Genomic DNA, 20,146 nt, shown 5'->3' with positions numbered 1-20,146 from the left:
AGGGGTGACCTTATCGAGGTTTATAAAATCATGAGTGTGGGTAGGACAAATAGACAAGGTGTTTTTCCTGGGGTGGGGGAGTCCAGAACTAGAAGGCATAGGTTTAAGGTGGGAGGGGAAAGATATAAAAAGGACCTGAGTGCCAACATTTTCACGCAGAGGGTGTTGCATGTATGGAATGAGCTACCAGAGGAAGTGGTGGAGGCTGGTACAATTGCAACATTTAAAAGGGCCAAATGCTGACAAATGGGACTAGATTAGATTGGGATATCTGGTTGGCCTGGATGAGTTGGACTGAAATATCTATTTCTGTACTGTACATCTCTATGACTTTATGACTGTATGTTCTGGGTTCCTCCATTGTTGAGGACAGTGATGTTGTTGAGCCTCCACCTCCTCTTGTACACTACAGTTTATAACTGGATGTGCTAGAACTGCAGCGCTTAAATCTGATTCATTTATTCCAGGGGTCACTATCTAAGGGTGTGGGATAGGCTATTTAGGACTTAGATGAGGAGCAGTTTCTTCAAACAGAGAGTAGTGAGTTTGTTGAATACTCTGCCACAGAAAATGGTTGAAATCAAAACATTGAATACACTTAAGAAGATGTTAGATATAGTTCTTCGAGCTAAAAGGATTAAAGGGAATGGGGAGAAGGCTGGAACATGATACAGAGCTAGGAGATCAGCCATGATCGTTTTGAACAGTGGAGCAGTACAGAAGGGCTGTATGGCTTACTTTTGCTCCTATTCTCTGTGTTTCTTTGTCCTGTCACACTGGTAGGACAGATCTAGCGCATGGTAGCATATTGATATACATTTGGGAGGGAATTGCCCTGGGACTGCTCAACATTGATTGTGGACCCCATGAAGTCTCATGACATCAGCTCAAACATGAGCAAACAAACTATATACCACTTCTACCTTGGCTGACAAATCAGTATCCTCCACAGAGCTTTGAAGAAGCCTGATAGTGGCATCGGTGCAGAATATATTCTGAGTGGGATCTTTAATGTGCAACACCAGTAATGCTCAGCAGGAGCATTACTGATGGAGCTGGTTTAGTCCTAAAGGGCCCCTTTGTGAGACTGGGGCTCCGGCAGGTGATAATGGGAACCAACAAGAAGGATGACAGTACTTGACCTCATCCTCACCAATCTGACTGCCGCAGGTATATTTGTCCATGACTGTAATAACAGGAATGATTAATTTTTCATGATTTTTGTGAAGATTTATAGCTCAGGTTGATAATATGTAAATTAGCTTGCTGAGTTTGAAGGTTTGGTTTTAGACGTTTTGTCACCATAAAGAAAATGAAAAGAAGCGGCAATGACATCACCCACCTTAAGAAACCAAGATCTATAAATCGAGAGCCGGGACATCCCACCAGCACTTCACCGGAGACTCTCACTGATGATGCTACCTCGTCATGGTGACGAAACATCTGAAAACAAACCTTCAAGCTAAGCAAGCTGACTTACATACTTAGTAATTAATTCTCTCCAGAGATGGTCGTTTCATTGACTGTTCAATTAACGCCAGTTTTGGGTCAAGTGGTTTCAGCATAGTAATGATTAGAGTGGTGCTGGAAAAGCACAGCAGGTCAGGCAGCATCCGAGGAGCAGGAAAATCTGCAGTACCCACTTCCGCCTTCAACATAGTAATGACCACTTGATTAGGTCCTGGGAAAAAGATGTGTGTGGGGACAATAAAACAGAAAAGTCCAGCTTGCAAAAGGAAAACGTCTACATCTCTCTGTATCTTCCCCTTTGAAGTAGACAAGTAGAGGAAAATCACAAATAGCTTGCAATTCTCCCTCACCTTTTACTGAGCGACTCAGTGCAAATCCCTTGTTAAGAGGGCAACAGTAAAACTACCTTCATAGATACTTGGCAAATTCATAACCTCTTCATCAGCAAACAGTCAGAAGGAATCAAAGGGAAGAAAAGGAAGATAACTCATTGATATTTGTGATCTAATTGGACGCTATCAAATTGTCACCTGGATTTTTTTATCTGTTCCGTAATATTCATGTCTGAGTGGATAGAAATTTTTGAAGGGTTAAAGTTTAAGCGAGTTATAGATAGGCAGTTTAACTTGTCTGCATCTGCCATTGTTAAAAACAGTTGATTAGGATAAATCGTTATTTTCTTGTTATTAAAAAAAAATGGTGTGCATATTCAACCTGAATTAGACAGGTGGAATTAAATAGTTTGGAAGTTGATCACCTTTTCATATTTGAGAGAACTCTGGAAATAGGACTTGATTTCCAGTGCACTACCCCAGTGAGTTGCGATGCGTAGTCAGTGGCAGCTAATATTGTTAAGCAGCCAATCATTGCTTTTTTAAAAAGTCGTGGTTTTTAACAGCAAATATATTATCATTTTAGTATATAAAAACAAAGTGCTGGAGGAATTCCCTATGCCTGGTGGCATGTGTGGAGAGAATAACAGAGTTAATGTTTTCAACATGTATGAGAGGACCCTGAAGACAAGTCATATTAGACTCAATGTTATCTTTGTTTCTCTTTCTCCAGATGCCTCAGACCTGCTGAGTTTCTCCAGCAATTTATTTTTATTTCAGATATTCAGCATCTGGAGGATTTTGCTTTTAATGTAACTTTAGAACTGTTTTAGTTTTAAGAAAAGTTTTTATTGGGAGGTAGAAATGAGCTGAGTGGATTGTCAGGCCAGTTCCGAGGACTCTTAAGAGTCAAGCACGCTACTGTGGATCTCGAGTTACGTCGGCCCAGTTCATGTCAGGTTTCCTCCCTGAAATATGTTTGTGAACTTAATTGGTTTTTATGACCATGGTGGGCTCTATTATCAAGACTGGCTTTCAGTTGCAGAGTTTTAAACAAAATTAATTCAATTGATGGGATTTGAACTCATATCCTGAGCCTTTTGATTACTAGTCTAATTATGTCACCACTGCACCTTTGGAGTATTCCAGACAGTGACCATGATCTATTTCAGAATTTCTGATGACCAATTAAAACTGCAAATCTGGAATTAAATCCTGCGAAGGACACTAAATTGGTCAGTGTCTCAAAAGCACACATTTGTATACCTTGGATATTTTAGGGATGCGGGATGCTCTTGGTCTTGGTCTGAGTGGGATGCTCTTCAGAGGGTTTGTGGACTCAAAGGGCCAAATGGACTGGCTTCCACACTGTAGGGATTCTTTGATTCACCAGAAATAAGAGCAGCAATGGACCATTCGACCCCGAGCACCTAGTCCACCATTCAATAGCATAAACACGGATTTGATTGAGGTCTTAACCCTACTTTTCTGACAGCTACCAACTACCCTTGGCTCCCTTGTTGATAAAAGATCTGCCCAAATCAGACTTGAATTTGTGGAATTATTCAGTCTCCATGGGTTTTGGGGAGACAGAATTCCAAAGATGATTAATTCTTCAAGCATTCAGTCCTCTGATTGAAGTTTTAGTGAATGATGCAGTCTCTATAGTATAATAATAGGCATTAAATGGGATTTGAAAACGTTTTCATGTTATGCAGCTCTATATACGTTTTTGTATTTTTTGTGTGTGTGTGTATTTTTTAGTGTGTGTCGTGTGTGCGCATGTTTTGGTGTGCGGGTTTATATCTGCATGTGTTTTAGTGTGTGCCAGGGTGTTTCGATGTCTGTGTTTCAGTGTGCACCTGCGTGTGGATTTATTTTGGCATGTATCTGTATGCATGTGTGTTTCAATGTGTCTGTGTGAGCGTGTATATCTGTCTGTGTGTGAAAGTTTTGGTGTGTGCATGTGCATTTTAGCGCGCATTTGTGTACGTGTTTCAGTGTGTGCATTTCTCTGTGCATGTACATTTTGATATGTGTCTTGGTGTGTGTGCTTTTTGAGAAATTAACATGCTTGCTTTTTAATTAAACGTGCATTTGATAGATGCTTTGTGTTGGGTTGCTATTCTAATTGACCCTGACATCAGAATAGAATTATTACTTTGATTCTAGTGTTTGTTCCAGGGAACTGAAAACTGAGAAAGTCCAAGAATGTTGGCATTTCTCAGGAGGAGTCAGCAGTTAGTGGAAAACTTGAGCATTGCTTACTGTTCTGTCTAACTGATTAGTGCAGTTGGGGTAATCTAAGTCAGGATAATGCGAATGTTAATTTAGTTCATTTTGGTATGTGGCACTGAGGTTTTCAGTGGTTTCTTGTGAGTAAACTGTTTGGAATGTGTTGTGTTGGTACAAATCATTCGCTGCTAGAACTCCTGAAGGAGAATAGCTGCCACTCACAAAGACATTCCCATTCTGCTGGTTGACAAAAGTTTTGTTTTGAGATGAGTATGTTTAGAAGGATTAACAGTGGACATTTTTGAAGGCAGCAAAAGAGCATTCAGAGTTGATGCTAAAAGTTCCCTACTTTATAAGCTGTGAACACTTATCAACTCTGAATGCCCTTTGCTGGGTATGCCCTTATGGTAGGGCATTACAATTATTTCTCTTTCCACAAAAGACAGCTAGCTATTGGCAGACTTAAGTTGTATGAAAGAATGGACAGATTGTGGAGAAAGCAACCTGTGTTCAAGGATAAGCTTTACTCAACTATCTATGAGTAAAGTCCATCCAATTCTGACAGGCTTTCCTGTTCCTTGTCTCCCAGTTATAAAAGTCAAAAGAGTGGTGCTGGAAAAGCACAGCAGGTCGGGCAGCATCCGAGGAGCAGGAGAATCGATGATTCTGGCAAGAGCCCTTCATCAGGAATGAGGCTGGGAGCTGAGGGGGTGGAGCGATAAGTGAGAGGGGGCTGGGGCTGGGGGGAAGGCAGCTGACAGTATGATAGGTAGATAGAGGTGAGGTAATGTGGATAGGTGGGAGAGGAGGGTGGAGCAGTTAGGTAGGAAGGAAGATGGACAGGTAGGGCAGGTCATGAGGGCAGTGCTGAGTTGGAAGGTTGGAACTGGGATAAGGTGGGGAGAGAGGAAACTAGGAAACTGGTGAAATCCACATTGATGCACTGGGATAGGAGAGTCCTAAGACAGAAGATGAGGCGTTCTGTCTGTCCAAGGAGAAAGTGAGGACTGCAGATGCTGGAGATCAGCGTTTGAATGGAGTGCTGGAAAAACACAACAGGCCAGGCAGCATCCAAGACACAAGAGAATCGACATTTCAGGCAAGAGCCCTTCATCAGGAATGCCTGACCTGTCCATCTTCCTTTCTACCTATCCGCTCCACCCTCCTCCGACCTATCACCTTCACCCCCACCTCCATCTACCTATTGCACTCTCACCTACCTTCCCCCGACCCACCCCTCTCCCATTTATCTCACCACCACCACCCTCAAGCCTCATTCCTGATGAAGGGCTCTTGCCTGAAACATCGTTTCTCCTGCTCCTCGGACGCTGCCTGACCTGCTGTGCTTTTCCAGCACTACACTCTCGACTCTGTTCAATCCAGCATCTGCAGTCCTCACTTTCTCCCAGTTATAAAACTTTACCTCAGTTTGCCCTTTCAGATTTGTGATCGTGGATCTCCAATTTTGATCTGACTCATTGAGGGAAGAAGAGGGTCCCAACTGAGCTGTGACACCAGTTAAAGCCCTTTGCTATAATGTCTGTAATTCAGTGGAGGAGGCATTGGTCATTCGAGGAGAAGGTGGCCGCAGGGTTCTTCCTGCTCTGGCATTATATGATGAAGTACCCAAGATGATAGTCACAGATTGTGGGAGGGCAAGATGGATTTCTGGCTCATAATTGTTTGTAACTCCAGATGCACACCTTCAGATGAGGTCAACAGTCTTTCTATGTAGTAGGTTCTGGGTGCTGTATATTGAAAGCTGTCTCTCATCGGAGGTCTGGACTGTGGTGCAGTGATCCCTGGTGCCTGGGCGTTTTGATGGGGGAGATGATGAGCCTTCCCAGTCCCTTGGTGACAGGAAGGTAATTATTCTCACCTTAGTGACTTGGTGAAGCTTAGTCCCTGTCCCAGAAAATATGCAAAACCTGCTGATACACCCCCCCCCCCCCACCCCTCACCTCCATCCAGGGCCCCAGACAGTCCTTCCAGGTGAGACTGAGGTTCACCTGCCTTTCCTCCAACCTAGTTTACTGCATGAGGTGCTCCCAATGTGGTGGTCTTGGCATCAGGGAGACTAAACATAAACTTAGGGAACAGTTCACCAAGCATTGCAGCTGAGTCCACACGGGCTGACCTGACCTCCCAGTCACCGCCCAACCACTCCCTTTCCAACATGATCATTCTTGGCCTCCTCCATTGCCAAAACAAACCACAGCTCCTCCAATTTCAAATAACTTCCCTTCCCATCCCCGACTCCCTTCCCAGTCCCTCCGTCTCCCTTCCATTCCTCTCATCAACCCTTCCTTCCAGACTGGATTCATTCCTCCCATTGACCAACCAGGTCATACCCTCTACCTATCTTCACCTTTCCCCACTTCACCACCCTAATCCTGCCTCCCCTTTTATCTACAGCTCCCCTCACACCCACTCCAGTCCTGAAGAAGGGTTATGTCTGAAACGTCGACCTCTCCACTTCCTAATGCTACCTGGCCTGCTGTGTTCTTCTAACCTTCTGCCTGCCTGTCCTGGCTGTATGGAAGCTTTTAACCCAATAATCTAGCCGTAATGTAATGACTCTTTATGATATCTTGTTGCGATATAGTGGTCAGTCACAATTACAATTCAGGGCAGGTGAAAAGGGAGTGCTCTTATCTGAAACTCTGGTAATGCTATATTCACTGTCCACACAGGAGTATGGGTGCATTGGGTACAGGGGGAGCATATAAGCTGCTGGGAACAAGTCTTACCTTGGGTTTACATTGTAGGAATGCTGTCACTATTCCCAGCTGATAATTTGGGTATATTATAGTGACTGCTTATTTCTAGAGAACTGCATACAGTATGACAACTGTGTCAATTTGCTGCCCACCCCCAAGATGTTTAAGGGGTGAAAAGAAAATTAGTAAAGGAGCTTGTTGAAGTCTACTGACTAAATATGTTTCATAAAGCAATGTATAATATAAGCTGAGTGGTGGATTCCGGGTCAGTCCTTTATGGGATAAGTTGTGGAGAAATGTCATGGGGAAAATCAGGAAATGGCAGCACATCAGTCTTCTCAAGTGAAGACTTTGGACCAATTCCAGATGCACTCAGACTGGTTCAGAAATCCGTAACATATGTAGAGGTCAGTAATGTGTTGTTGGGAAGTAACTCAAAGCCTTAAAACTATACAGGGCACCTGGACCAAATGCAATACACTCCAGAATTGTCGAGGAAATGAGGTTTCGCTTAATGATTTCTAGATTGTGCCCAAGGGCTGAGAATTGCTTATATCAGAGTATCAGATACAAAGAATAGCCTCCCACCAGTACTGGTTCTTTTCAAAATTAGGATCAGTGTATTTTGGCTATAGATGATGTGAATCAGTCAAGGAGCTTCAGGCAGCAAACAAAGAGAACACTGGAGAAACTCAGCAGGTCTGGCAGTATCTGTGGAGAGAGAAACAGAGTTAACATTTCGAGTCTGGCATGGCTCCTCTTCAGATCGGAAGGAGAGTCATATTGGACTTGAAAAGTTAGCTCTGTTTCTCTATCCCCAGATGCTGCCAGACCTGCTGAGTTTCTCCAGTGTTCTCTGTTTCAAGTTTACAGCATCTGTATTATTTTGCTTTTGTTATAAATAGTCACATGCTCCAGATTGCAAAGGAACAGTGAATGAGGATATGATTAAGTACAAAGTACGTTGGTAATGATTAGACTAAAATGAGACTAGAGGTCACAAATTCCGATCTCTCCAACACAAATGATGAAATATAAGTCAACAAATTTGACAATTTGAGAGACATACATTAAAAAGACAGTTTTTATGGTCATTTATTTTCTGGTGTAAGAACTCAGCTGGATTATTAATGCCCTTTGGAAAAGGTTTAGCTTATTCAGTTTGGTTTGGACTTGACTACAGACCCACAATCCAATTGACTCTTATTGGCTTCTAAGTGGCCTAGAAGGCTGCTGTGATATTGGATTGATGACTTGGAGGTGCTGGTGTCGGGCCCGGGTGGGCTGTAACCTGGTGTTGGGCCGTAACCTGGTGTTGGGCCAGGGTGGGCTGTAACCTGGTGTTGGGCCGTAACCCGGTGTCGGGCCTGGGTGGGCCGTAACCCGGTGTCGGGCCCGGGTGGGCCGTAACCCGGTGTCGGGCCCGGGTGGGCCGTAGCCCGGTGTCGGGTGATATCGGATATCATCAAGCATGCTTTGGTCCAAGAAGACAATTCACCATTTTGTCAGTGCAGCGAGGAATGGCCAATAAAATGACCAGACCGGAACTGCTCAGCTTCTGAGAAAGAGATGAAGACTCCATTCCTATTCTTGCTGGTTCAATGTCATCAGTGTATCAATGACTCGGGGGGAATAAAACATGTATCTGTAACATGGTATGCAAAGTCAGATGGAATTGGTGCTAAAGGTGTAGTTAATAACCAAACCTGCAGTTTGCTACTGAAGTGAGATAATGTTTGTGTTTACACCGTTCTTGAATGGCTGCTCAGATCTTCAGCTGACCTACCAGCAAGGCCAATGAATCAGAGCTTCATTGTAATGGAAATGAGCAGAAATCGTGAGTTAGAATTTTCATACTTGAATCGGCATTGTGTTTGAATCCGATAAGTGTTTCTCTGTTCTGTGTTGACAACTTGGCAGCAACCAAAGAGTAGGGTTTATGTTGAACTGGAATAGCCGGGCCCTTGCTCAGCATAGATTCAGGTTTAAATGCATATGGCACAGGTGAGTTGTAGTTTAGATACTTGCTTCTTTGATGTTTCTGTGACTGTTGGATTTGGGTTGTGTTACAGTTTGAAGTTAGAGAAATAGATAGCTCTCTGATGGAACAGTGTTCATTTTTTTAATATAAAGCAGATTTCATTGCCAAATTTTCCATTACAAAAATTCAGAACATCAAAGTCACTTTCATCACCTTCTTTGTGTTCTGAAGTGCTGTAGTAATCACCCTACTCACACTCTACGTTAGTGATTGATGTAGCTGAGGAGATTTGCTCAGTTGCTAGAAGTAATTTGTCAGTTGAAAATGAAAATCTGTTTTGTTATGAGCAGTGGCTGAGAGATGGCAGGATATGGACAAACATAAGAGAGAGTTGTCTTTGCTAGGGACATGGAGATCCCATAATCTCTGTGAGAACAGTGCTTTGAATATACAGAGAAAATGTTTATCAAAACCATTTTCACTTTTGAGGGATATGCTGATGAAATACATGGCATGTAAGATCATTAGGGACAATTTACAATTTGTAGATGGAAATGACTGGTGGTGGTGGTGGTGGTGAATTGGACACTGGGCTTGACAGTGACTTATAAGAATCTGGATTCAAAGGCATGAGACAATCTTTTCAGTTGGCATCACTTGGAGTAGGGTCAAAGGGTATAAGGACAAAGCGACAGTCTGATCCAGTATAGAGTGTTGTTTATCGGTGATGGCAAAGATCACAATCTACAGAAACACATCATTTGTGTTGCATAAGGATATAGGAAGTAAGAGCAGGACGAAACCTTTCAGACCCCTTGAGTTGCTCAACCATTCAGTTATTATTGGATTTTCTGCTTAACACCATTTCCTGCTGTATCACTATACCCCCTGATGTTTTAATCTATTGAAATCCGTTGGTCTCTGTCTTGAACATACTTAATGATGGCGCCTCCAACTGAGGATCCCAATGATTCACCATTCCCTGAGTGAAGGGTTGCTTCCCTGCCTCAGTGCTAAATTGCCTGTCTCTTATTCTGAGATTGTGCCCCCTATTCAACACACCCTTCCCTGCTATGTCAAACTATGTTTTGCATCTGTGTTGTGAGTTTCCCTTCAGGTTCCTTACCTAATTTCATTTTCCTGCTCCTCATACTCTAAACATTCACAGGCATTATTTCTGTGTTGCTTTTAAGAAAGGCTATCAACTTTTCTTCAGAAATGGCTGATGGTAGGGAATTCTGCGTTCCTGCCAACCCATCTGTGAGGAAGTACTCTATAATGTCCCCTTTAGTTTGTTTTTGGGATTATTTTTGTGTTCTCTCTTTGCTGTCGCACAGCCCAGTGGAAACTATGTATCACTATCTACCGTACCAAATGTTTTAATAATCTTTGAGATCTCGGTCAGGTTTTTCCTTAACCTTGTCCACTGTGGTGAAAAAAAAGTCTCAGCTTATTTTGATTAGTGTAGCTCATCCTTATGAATTTACATTACACCTTTTAGCAGAGTCCAAAATGGCACAAAATCTCACCTGCAGCCTCTCGAAGGTCATGTGCAAGTTCAGCATTGATAACTTGTTTTTGTATTATGTGTTTCTAGATACAAACTAAGTATTACATTGATCATAGCATGACCCTGTCTGTTTGTGCTGCAATGTTTAAATGGTTAGTTTTTCTGCAGTCCAAGGATCCTCTGCTCTTTTAAATTTGTTCTTGGAATGCGAAAAGTTATTTGTTGTTAGAATCCTTGACAAGGTGTTGATGATCTACTGTAGTCCATGTGATTCCCGTTGTGCTGCTAGTTAAGAAGGTGTTCTCATTTAATTCCCATTGACTTCAATTTTGTGGAGTTTCTTGCTTCCACATACTCTCTCTCTACCAAGCTTCTGTCAACATGATGTTCGGTTATTCAAACAGTTGTGACTACTTTTAGACATTCATGGGATGTTGGCTCCACTGGCTGGGTCAGCATTTATTGCCCGTTTATAATTGCCCTTGAGAAGGTGGTAGACAGCTGCCTGAAGTGGATGTAAAGTATCTGAGGGCACAATTTATAGAAAGCAGGAGAATTCCTTCTGGTGGCCTGACCATCCTTGACCAAATTCATTAAAATGGATTTTCTCTTTGTGGGATCTTTTTATGCACAAATTAGCTTCTGAATTTTGATACTTAATTAATTTCAGTGACAGTCACTGTCACTTCACATGGGTGTTGAAATCTCACATCCAGAATAACTTTTGAGGTCTTGCTGGCCTCTAATTCCTCCATTTTCTTTTAAGTTTTTAAATTTCTTTTACTTTTTAAATTTTCCTTTAATTTAAAAATAAAGTTTTCTGTTTCCTCTTAAGAGGTGTTCAACGTGGTAGAGCATTAATTCATCAGAGAATGAGTGGACAGTAATCGTCAGGAGGTTTCCTTGTCTACATTTGATCTGATGTCTTGAGACTTTGAGAGTTCAGAAGTAATATTGTGGAATCCTGGACCCACTTCCTCCTGACTGTATACCACTGTGTTGCCACCTCTGATTAATCTGTCTCACTGGTTAGACAGAACGTATTCAGGGATGGCAATGGAAGAGTCTAGGTCATTGGCTTAATCTGTGGGATAAGTTCTCCCAGTTTTGGTGCAATTCCCTAAATGTGAGTGAGGAGGACTTTGAAGGGTTGGTTGGTAGGATCTGTCTTTTCTACATCTGGTTGCCTCGGTTGATGCCAGATAATAGGTCTGTTTTTATTATAACTGGGCCTTTTTCATAGCTTATTGGATCATTTCAAAGTTAAGAGTTAGTTGCATTGTTGTGGTTTTAGAGTAACATGTAGGGACAGGACTGGACAAGGATGACAAATCTTCCTTCCTGAAGCACATTAACGAAACAAATGAGTTCTAACAATACTCTGTTACTTTTATTCTTAAAAAGACAGAGATTACTTCTTTATTGCCGATCTTTAACTAATTGAATTTAACGTCCCCAATTGCCACTGTAGAATTTGAATTAGTTTCTGAAACATTAGTTCAGCCTCAGGTTTACTCGTCCAATGCAACCACACTGCCACTCGATTTAAAATCTCATCATCTGAGATATATCTTCCTTTTCCACTGCTGTGCCATTTCCACATTGAACTGTATTTTCCACTTATTTGCCCATTTCTCAGCAGTCATTCATGTCCTTGGCCATAATTCGTAAGCTCCAACCCCATAAAATTTATTATTGTCAAATTTCAACATTGTTTTGATTGCCAAGTTCGAACTAAATAAGAGCAGCCCGCTCAGACTCAAGTAGAGTTTAATTCATGACATCTTTCCATTTATAGAAGCTTCCATTACCCAAACTTTGTTGTCTTTGAATCATTGCTCCATCTCCTTCTCTTTAATTTGATGTACTATTGTTTTTACCATATCTCTTTGTTTAAGCTTCTCAAAATATTTTTAAAGACCCAAATACAAACATACAAGTATTTCCTTTACCCTTTGTATTTTTGCAAAAATGCTTTTAGTTTGGTCAAGTGTAACCTGTCCTTCAGAAGTAATGATTGATCGAGATTAATTTTAGTTGCTCAGTAATTTCATCCAATATCACAAACTTGAACAGTTTGTTGGTTACTCTGGTAAGAATAACTGGGCTGCAATTTTCTGGCTGATCCCTATTCCTCTTTTTGAAAGATTTGTTCTGTTTCCCACCCTTTGTTCTCTGGGACTGATTCCAATGTTCTTTCTTTCAACATGATGTTCGGTTGTTCAAACAGTTGTGATTACTTTTATACATTCATGGGATGTTGGCTCCATTGGCTGGGTCAGCATTTTTTTTAGATTAGATTACTTACAGTGTGGAAACAGGCCCTTCGGCCCAACAAGTCCACACCGACCTGCCGAAGCGCAACCCACCCATACCCCTACATTTACCCCTTACCTAACACTACGGGCAATTTAGCATGGCCAATTCACCTGACCCGCACATCTTTGGACTGTGGGAGGAAACCGGAGCACCCGCAGGAAACCCACGCAGACACAGGGAGAACGTGCAAACTCCACACAGTCAGTCGCCTGAGTCGGGAATTGAACCCGGGTCTCAGGTGCTGTGAGACAGCAGTGCTAACCACTGTGCCACCGTGCCGCCCATTTATTGCCCGTTTATAATTGCCCTTGAGAAGGTTGTAGACGGCTGCCCGAAGTGGATGTAAAATATCTGAGGGCACAATTTGTATAAAGCAGGGGAATTCCTTCTGGTGGCCTGACCACCCTTGACCAAATTCATTAACATGGATTTTCTCTTTGTGGGATCTTTTTCTGCACAAATTAGTTACTGGATTTTGATACTTAATTAACTTTAATGAGCTCATAGGTATCCTGCAGTTGTGAAAGGTACTGTACAAATACAAATTCTTTTTGTCTTTTTATTGTAGGATGGAGACCTTTCCTTTAGTGGCTGCAAATGTTCTGAAGGAGTTCCGAGCACTGCTTCAACATAGCCCATCCCCCATTGGTAATACACGCATGCTGCAGCTCATGGCTATAAACATGTTTGCTGTGCACCACTCCCAGCTTAAAGGTGAGTTGTCCTTCTGACTTGTAATTTTATTTATTGAAAGGCACATAATTGAGTGCGACACATTGTGAATGCTACTACAAATGAAACAAAATTCTCCATCAATGCAGCAATGCGATATATGATGGATAGTTGAGGTTAGATATAGATGTTTGGTTAGTCAGCTAAGGAGGGAGGAAGTTTTGAGTACTCTAAAAAGCATTAAGGTGGACAAGTCCCCAGGTTCAAATAGGCTCTATCCCAGGTTACTTAGGGCCGCCAGAGAGGAAATAGCTAGAACCTTAAGAGATATCTTTGCAGCATCCTTAAACATGGTTCCTGCCAGGGTGAAAGGGAAGGCTGGTAGGTATAGGGAATGCTGGATGACTAAAGAAATTGAGGGTTTGGTTCAGAAAAAGAAGGAAGCATGTGTCAGGTATAGACAGGATAGATCGAGGGAATCCTTAGAAGAATATAAAGGCAGTAGGAGTATACTTAAGAGGGAAATCAGGAGGGCAAAACAGGGACATGAGATAGCTTTGGCAAATAGATTTAAGGAGAATCCAAAGGGTTTTTACAAATATATTAAGGACAAAAGGATAACTAGGGAGAGACTGGGGCCCCTCAAAGATCAGCAAGGCTGCCTTTGTGTGGAACCACAGAAAATTAGGGGAGATACTAAATGAATATTTTGCATCAGTATTCACTGTGGAAAAGGCTATGGAAGATATAGACTGTAGGGAATTAGATGGTGACATCGTGCAAAATGTCCATATTACAGAGGAGGAAGTGCTGGATGTCTTGAAACGGCTAAAGATGGATAAATCCCCAGGACCTGATCAGGTGTACCCAAGAACTCTGTGGGAAGCTAGAGAAGTGATTGCTGGGCCTCTTGCTGAGATATTTGTATCATCGATAGTCACAGGTGAGGTGCTGGAAGACTGGAGGTTGGCAAACGTGGTGCCACTGTTTAAGAAAATGGTAATGACAAGCCAGGGAACTATAGACCAGTGAGCCTGACCTCGGTGGTGGGCAAGTTGTTGGAGGGAATCCTGAGGGACAGGATGTACATGTATTTGGAAAGGCAAGGACTGATTAGGGATAGTCAACATGGCTTTGTGCGTGGGAAATCATGTCTCACAAACTTGATTGAGATTTTTGAAGAAGTAACAAAGAAGATTGATGAGGGCAGAGCAGTAGATGTGATCTATATGGACTTCAGTAAGGCGTTTGACAAGGTTCCCCATGGGAGACTGATTAGCAAGGTTAGATCTCATGGAATACAAGGAGAACTCACCATTTGGATACAGAACTGGCTCAAAGGTAGAAGACTGAGGGTGGTGGTGGAGGGTTGTTTTTCAGACTGGAGGCCTGTGACCTGTGGAGTGCCACAAGGATCGGTGCTGGGCTCTCTACTGTTTGTCGTTTACATAAGTGATTTGGATGCGAGCATAAGAGGTACAGTTAGTAAGTTTGCAGATGACACCAAAATTGGTGGTGTTGTGGACAGCGAAGAGGGTTACCTCAGATTACAACAGGATCTTGATCAGATGGGCCAATGGGCTGAGAAGAGGCAGATGGAGTTTAATTCAGATAAATGTGAGGTGCTGCATTTTGGGAAAGCAAATCTTAGCAGGACTTATACACTTAATGGTAAGGTCCTATGGAGTGTTGCTGAACAAAGAGACCTTGGAGTGCAGGTTCATAGCTCCTTGAAAGTGGAGTCGCAGGTAGATAGGATAGTGAAGAAAGCATTTGGTATGCTTTCCTTTATTGGTCAGAGTATTGAATATACGAGTTGGAAGGTCATGTTGCGGCTGTACAGGACATTGGTGAGGCCATTGTTGGAATATTGCGTGCAATTCTGGTCTCCTTCCTATCGGAAAGATGTTGTGAAACTTGAAAGGGTTCAGAAAGATTTACAAGGATGTTGCCAGGGTTGGAGGATCTGAGCTACAGGGAGAAGCTGAACAGGCTGGGTATGTTTTCCCTGGAGTGTCAGAGGCTGAGGGGTGACCTTACAGAGGTTTACAAAATTGAGGGACATGAATAGGATAAATAGACAAAGTCTTTTCCCTACTAGAACTAGAGGGCATAGTTTTAGGGTGAGAGGGGAAAGATATGAAAGAGACCCAAGGGGCAACTTTTTCAAGCAGAGGGTGGTATGTGTATGGAATGATCTGCTAGAGGATGTGGTGGAGGCTGGTACAATTGCAACATTTAAGAGGCATTTGGATGGGTATATGAATAGGAAGGGTTTGGAGGGATATGGGCTGGGTACTGGCAGGTGGGACTAGATTGGTTTGGGATATCTGGTCTGCATGGACGGGTTGGACCGAAGGGTTTGTTTCCATGCTGTACATCTCTATGACTCTATGGTTAAGGTCCTGGAAAACTGGAGAATTGCTAATGTTATCCCCTTGTTTCAGAAAGGTATCAGGGATAATCCAGGTAATTATAGATGGGTGAGCCTGATGTAAGTGGTAGGGAAGCTGCTGGAGAAGATACTGAGGGATAGGATCTATTTACATTTGGAAGAAAATGGGCTTATCAGTGATGGGCAGCATGGTTTTGTGCAGGGAAGGTCATGTCATACCAACTTAATAGAATTCTTTTAGGAAGTGACAACGTTGATTGATGAGGGAAGGGCTGTCGCTGTCTCATACATTGATTTCAGTAAAGTGTTTGATAAGGTTCCCCATGGTAGGCTGATGGAGAAGGGGAGGGCATGGTGGAGTCCAGTGCGAAGGGCATGGTGGAGCCCAGTGTGCCCAGCACAAAGTCCAAATGCTGGGTTTGGGAACGGGACTGCCAAGGACTCTATTGAAGGTATGTCCAGTTTGATTGACAGAATAGGGCAGAGCTACTACAACCATTTACAAAGTGGAAACTGAAAAAAAAACCCAATAGTTTTGAGGAAGGGTCACTCGACCAGAAACGTAAACTCTGATTTCTTTTTCACAGATGCTGCCAGACCTGCTGAGCTTTTCCAGCAATTTCTGTTTTTGTTTCTCATTTACAAAATGAGAATGGAATGAAGTGGAGTAATATGTTTTAAAATTCAGTCCACTGCAGGACAAAGCCGCACTGACAAAGATTCACTACTGAGGAAGTGCCAGACTGTCCAAAGGACAATGCTGTGGAAGCACCGCACTGTCAGAGTAAAGTCATGTGTGGTCCATGGTTTACTAGCTAGATGGATAGAGACCTGACTGGGCAACAGGAGACAGAAAGTAATAGTGGAAAGATGTTTCTTAAAATGGAGACCTGTGACCAGTGGTGTTCCACAGGGATCAGTATTGGAACCACTGTTGTTTGTGATATACGTAAATGATCTGGAGAAAGATATAGATGGTCTGATTAGCAAGTGTGCAGACGACGCTAAGATTGGTGGATAGTGAAGGGGACTGTCAGAGAATGCAGCAGAATATAGATAGATAGAGAGTTAGGCAGAGAAATGGCAGGCGGAGTTCAATCCGGGCAAATGCGAGGTGATGCATTTTGGAAGATCAAATTCAAGAGTGAACTATGCAGTAAATGGAAAAGCCTGGGGAAAATTGACAGAGAGATCTGGGTGTTCAGGTCTATTGTACCCTGAAGGTGGCAATGCAGGTTGACAGAGTGGTCAAGAAGGCATAAGACATGCTTTACTTCATCGGATGGTGTATTGAGTACAAGAGTTGGCAGGCCATGTTACACTCGTATAAGACTTTGGTTCGGCCAGGTTTGGAATACAGTTCTGGTTGCCACATTACCAAAAGGATGTGGATGTTTTGGAGAGGGTACAGAGGAGGTTCACCAGGGTGTTGCCTGGTATGGAGGGCGCTAGCTATGAAGGGAGGTTGAGTAGATTAGGATTATTTTCATTAGAAAGGCAAAGATTGAGGGGGGGAACCTGATTGAGGTCTACAAAACCATGTGGTGTACACAGGGTGGATAGCAAGAAGCTTTTTCCCCAGATTGGGGGACTCAATTACTGGGGGTCACAAGTTCAAGGTGAGAGGGGAAAGGTTTAAGGGAGATATGTGTGGACAGGTCTTATGCAGAGGGTGGTGGGTGCCTGGAATGTGTTGTCAGCGGAGGTAGTAGGGACGGATACAGTAGTCATTTAAGATGTGTCTAGACAGATACTTGAATGCAGGGAACAAAGGGATACAGATCCTTATAAAATAGGTGACAGGTGTAGGCAGAGGATCTAGGTCAGCACAAACTTGGAGGGCCGAAGGGCCTGGTCCTGTGCTGTAATTATCTTTGTTCTTTGTTTGTTCTTCGTTTGTTGCAGTAGATTAAGGACACAGTGGACATCCTTGTCCCATAGGTAGTTTCCCTTTACACATAGACACTGCCCCTTTAATCTCCCAGCTTCTTTTTTCAGACATATCTGTTTCTGGTACTTGATCTTGAAAGTCTTGATGCACACCTGTGTCACTACCCTTCAATACTTACATATTATTGAAGAATTCAATCAACTTTGCAGACCTGATTTGTCTTCGGTAGATTCATGCTGGCTGTCATTTATTTTTGTGTCTTTCCTAGTGACAAGTAATTATTTATACCTAAAAGTTTCCCTACTACCAACATTGTCCTGATTTGGCTGTGGCTCTTGTGTTTATCCTCTTCCTCTTTGTAAAACAAGACTGTAACATTCACTTTGCAGATTTCACCCTGACTTCCCATAGCTTCGGATGCATATTATCCAGACCGAATCAGTTTGAGGACTTTCCTCTTCATCTGTTGCTATGCTGTGTGATGACTCTACAGCTTCCTCTTTTATATTGTGATCATTAGCAACAGCATCTTAGTTTATGAAGACAGGTACAAAGTGTTGATAAAGTATCAGAGTTGTGTCCTTTTCCTCCACAAATTTCCTTTTTGGTTCTGAATCAACCCCACCTGATGAACCTTAAACCATTTAATTTGGTCAGCCATTGCTCAGTTGGTAGCATGATATTCATTGAAAACAAAGTTCTAGGTTCAAGTCACTCTCCAGTGCTTGCACATTTCAGTGCAGTACAGAGGGAGTGCAGCACTGTTCGAAGTATTGTTGTCCAGATGCAATATGAAATTGGGAATCCATCTGCCTGCTTCGATCTAAAAGATTGCATGACATTAAAGAAGAGCTGGGGGTTTATCCCTGGTGATCTAATTGAAATGTATAAGATTCTTAAGCTTAACAACTAGGTTTGACAGGGTAAATGCTGAGAGGATGTTCCCCCACATGAGAGAGTCGAGGACCAGAGACCATAGTCTCAGAATAAAGGGACATCAATTTAAGGAAGAGATGAAGAGATTTTTTTTCTGAGTCTTTGGAACTCCTTGCCACATAGAGCTGTGGGGCAGAGCCCTTGTGTATATTTAAGGCTGAGATAGATTCCCAATCAGCAGGGGAATAAAGGGTTACAGCGAAAAGTCCAGGCAAGGGAAAGTGAGAAATATTGGATCAGCCATGATTCTAATGAACGACAGAACGGGTTTGAGGGGCCAAGCAGCCGACTCCTGTTCCTGTTGCTTATGGTGCCTACACTCCCAAAATCTGTCCCTCAATCAACATCACCAAAATGTCCCACTTTATTTGGGTCATGATTGCATTGCTGTTTGTGGGAGTTTGCTGTGTACATGTCGGCTGCAGAGTTTCTCACGTTACCACAGTGACTACTTCAACAGTACTTAATTTGCTGGAAAGCATTTTGAGAGGTCCGATCATTGTGAAAAATGCCACATAAATCCACATATTTCTTTCTTTCACTTAAGCTGATAAACTCTCTGTATTCTTTTTGTTAGTTACTGATCAATCCCACTTCACTCCTTTTTCAGTTCTCTACACTTTCTGTATTCGGCTCAACTGTATACAACTGAGTTGATGCAACTGAATGTCCACAGGGGGAGAAAATGCTTAGTGACGCCCAGTTTAGGTTCCAATAGGGTCACTCAGCTCGTGACCTCCTTCCAGCCTTAGTTCAAACATGGACCAAAGCGATGAATTCCAGAGGTGAGCTGAGAGTGACAACCCTTGACCTCAAGGCCGTGTTTGATCAACTGTGGCATCAACAAGCAAAACTGGAAACAATGGGTACTGAGGGTTTCTCTGTTGGAGTCATACCTGACAAATAGGAAGATAGTTGACGTTGTTGCAATTATTCCTCTCAGCTCCAGGGTATCTCTGCTGGAGTTCCTTAGGGTAGTGTCCCAGGGCAAACCATCTTCAGTGGCTTCGTTAATGATCTTCCCTCCATCATAAGGTCAGAAATGAGAGTGTTTGCTGCTGATGGTGCAATGTTCAGCACCATTCACGACACCTCAGATACTGAAGCAGTCAATGTTCAAATCCAGCAAGCGCACAACAATATCCAGGCTGATAAGTGGCAAGTAAAATTCACACGACACAACTGCCACACAATGGTCATAGAGTAATAGAGATGTACAGCATGGAAACAGACCCTTTGGTCCAACCTGTCCATGCCGACCAGATATCCCAACCCAATCTAGTTCCACCTCCCAGCTCTCGGTCTATATCCCTCCAAACCTTTCCTATTCATATACCCATCCAGATGCCTTTTAAATGTTGCAATTGTACCAGCCTCCACCACTTCCTCTTGTAGCTCATTTCATACACATACCACCCTCTACGTGAAAAAGTTGCCCCATAGGTCTCTCTTATATTTTTCCCCTCTCCAAAGCCTGTGCCTTCTAGTTCTGGACCTCCACACCCCAGGTAAAAGACTTTGTCTATTTATCCTATCCGTGGCCCTCATGATTTTATAAACCTCTATAAGGTTACCCCTCAGCCTCCGATGCTCCAGGGAAAACAGCTCCAGTCTGTTCAGCCTCTCCCTATCGCTTAAATCCTCAAACCCTGGCAACATCCTTGTAAATCTTTTCTGAACCCTTT

The 20,146-nt window shown here is 42.8% G+C and overlaps 1 protein-coding gene across 1 annotated transcript in view; it reads left to right on the top strand.

Moving 5' to 3' along the window:
* The window catches only part of smg6 (SMG6 nonsense mediated mRNA decay factor), a 412,281-nt gene that overhangs the window by 105,926 nt on the left and 286,209 nt on the right, over nt 1-20,146 (top strand). Inside the window, exon 10 of the mRNA XM_060848421.1 lies at nt 13,136-13,281. Within this exon, the coding sequence (XP_060704404.1) occupies nt 13,136-13,281 (146 nt within the window). The remainder of the gene's footprint in view (nt 1-13,135; nt 13,282-20,146) is intronic.

This window comes from Hemiscyllium ocellatum, chromosome 31 (assembly GCF_020745735.1).
Source record: "Hemiscyllium ocellatum isolate sHemOce1 chromosome 31, sHemOce1.pat.X.cur, whole genome shotgun sequence".
Lineage (NCBI taxonomy): Eukaryota > Metazoa > Chordata > Chondrichthyes > Orectolobiformes > Hemiscylliidae > Hemiscyllium > Hemiscyllium ocellatum.
Note: the sequence above shows the minus strand (reverse complement) of the source record. Positions and strands in the feature narration are given on the sequence as shown.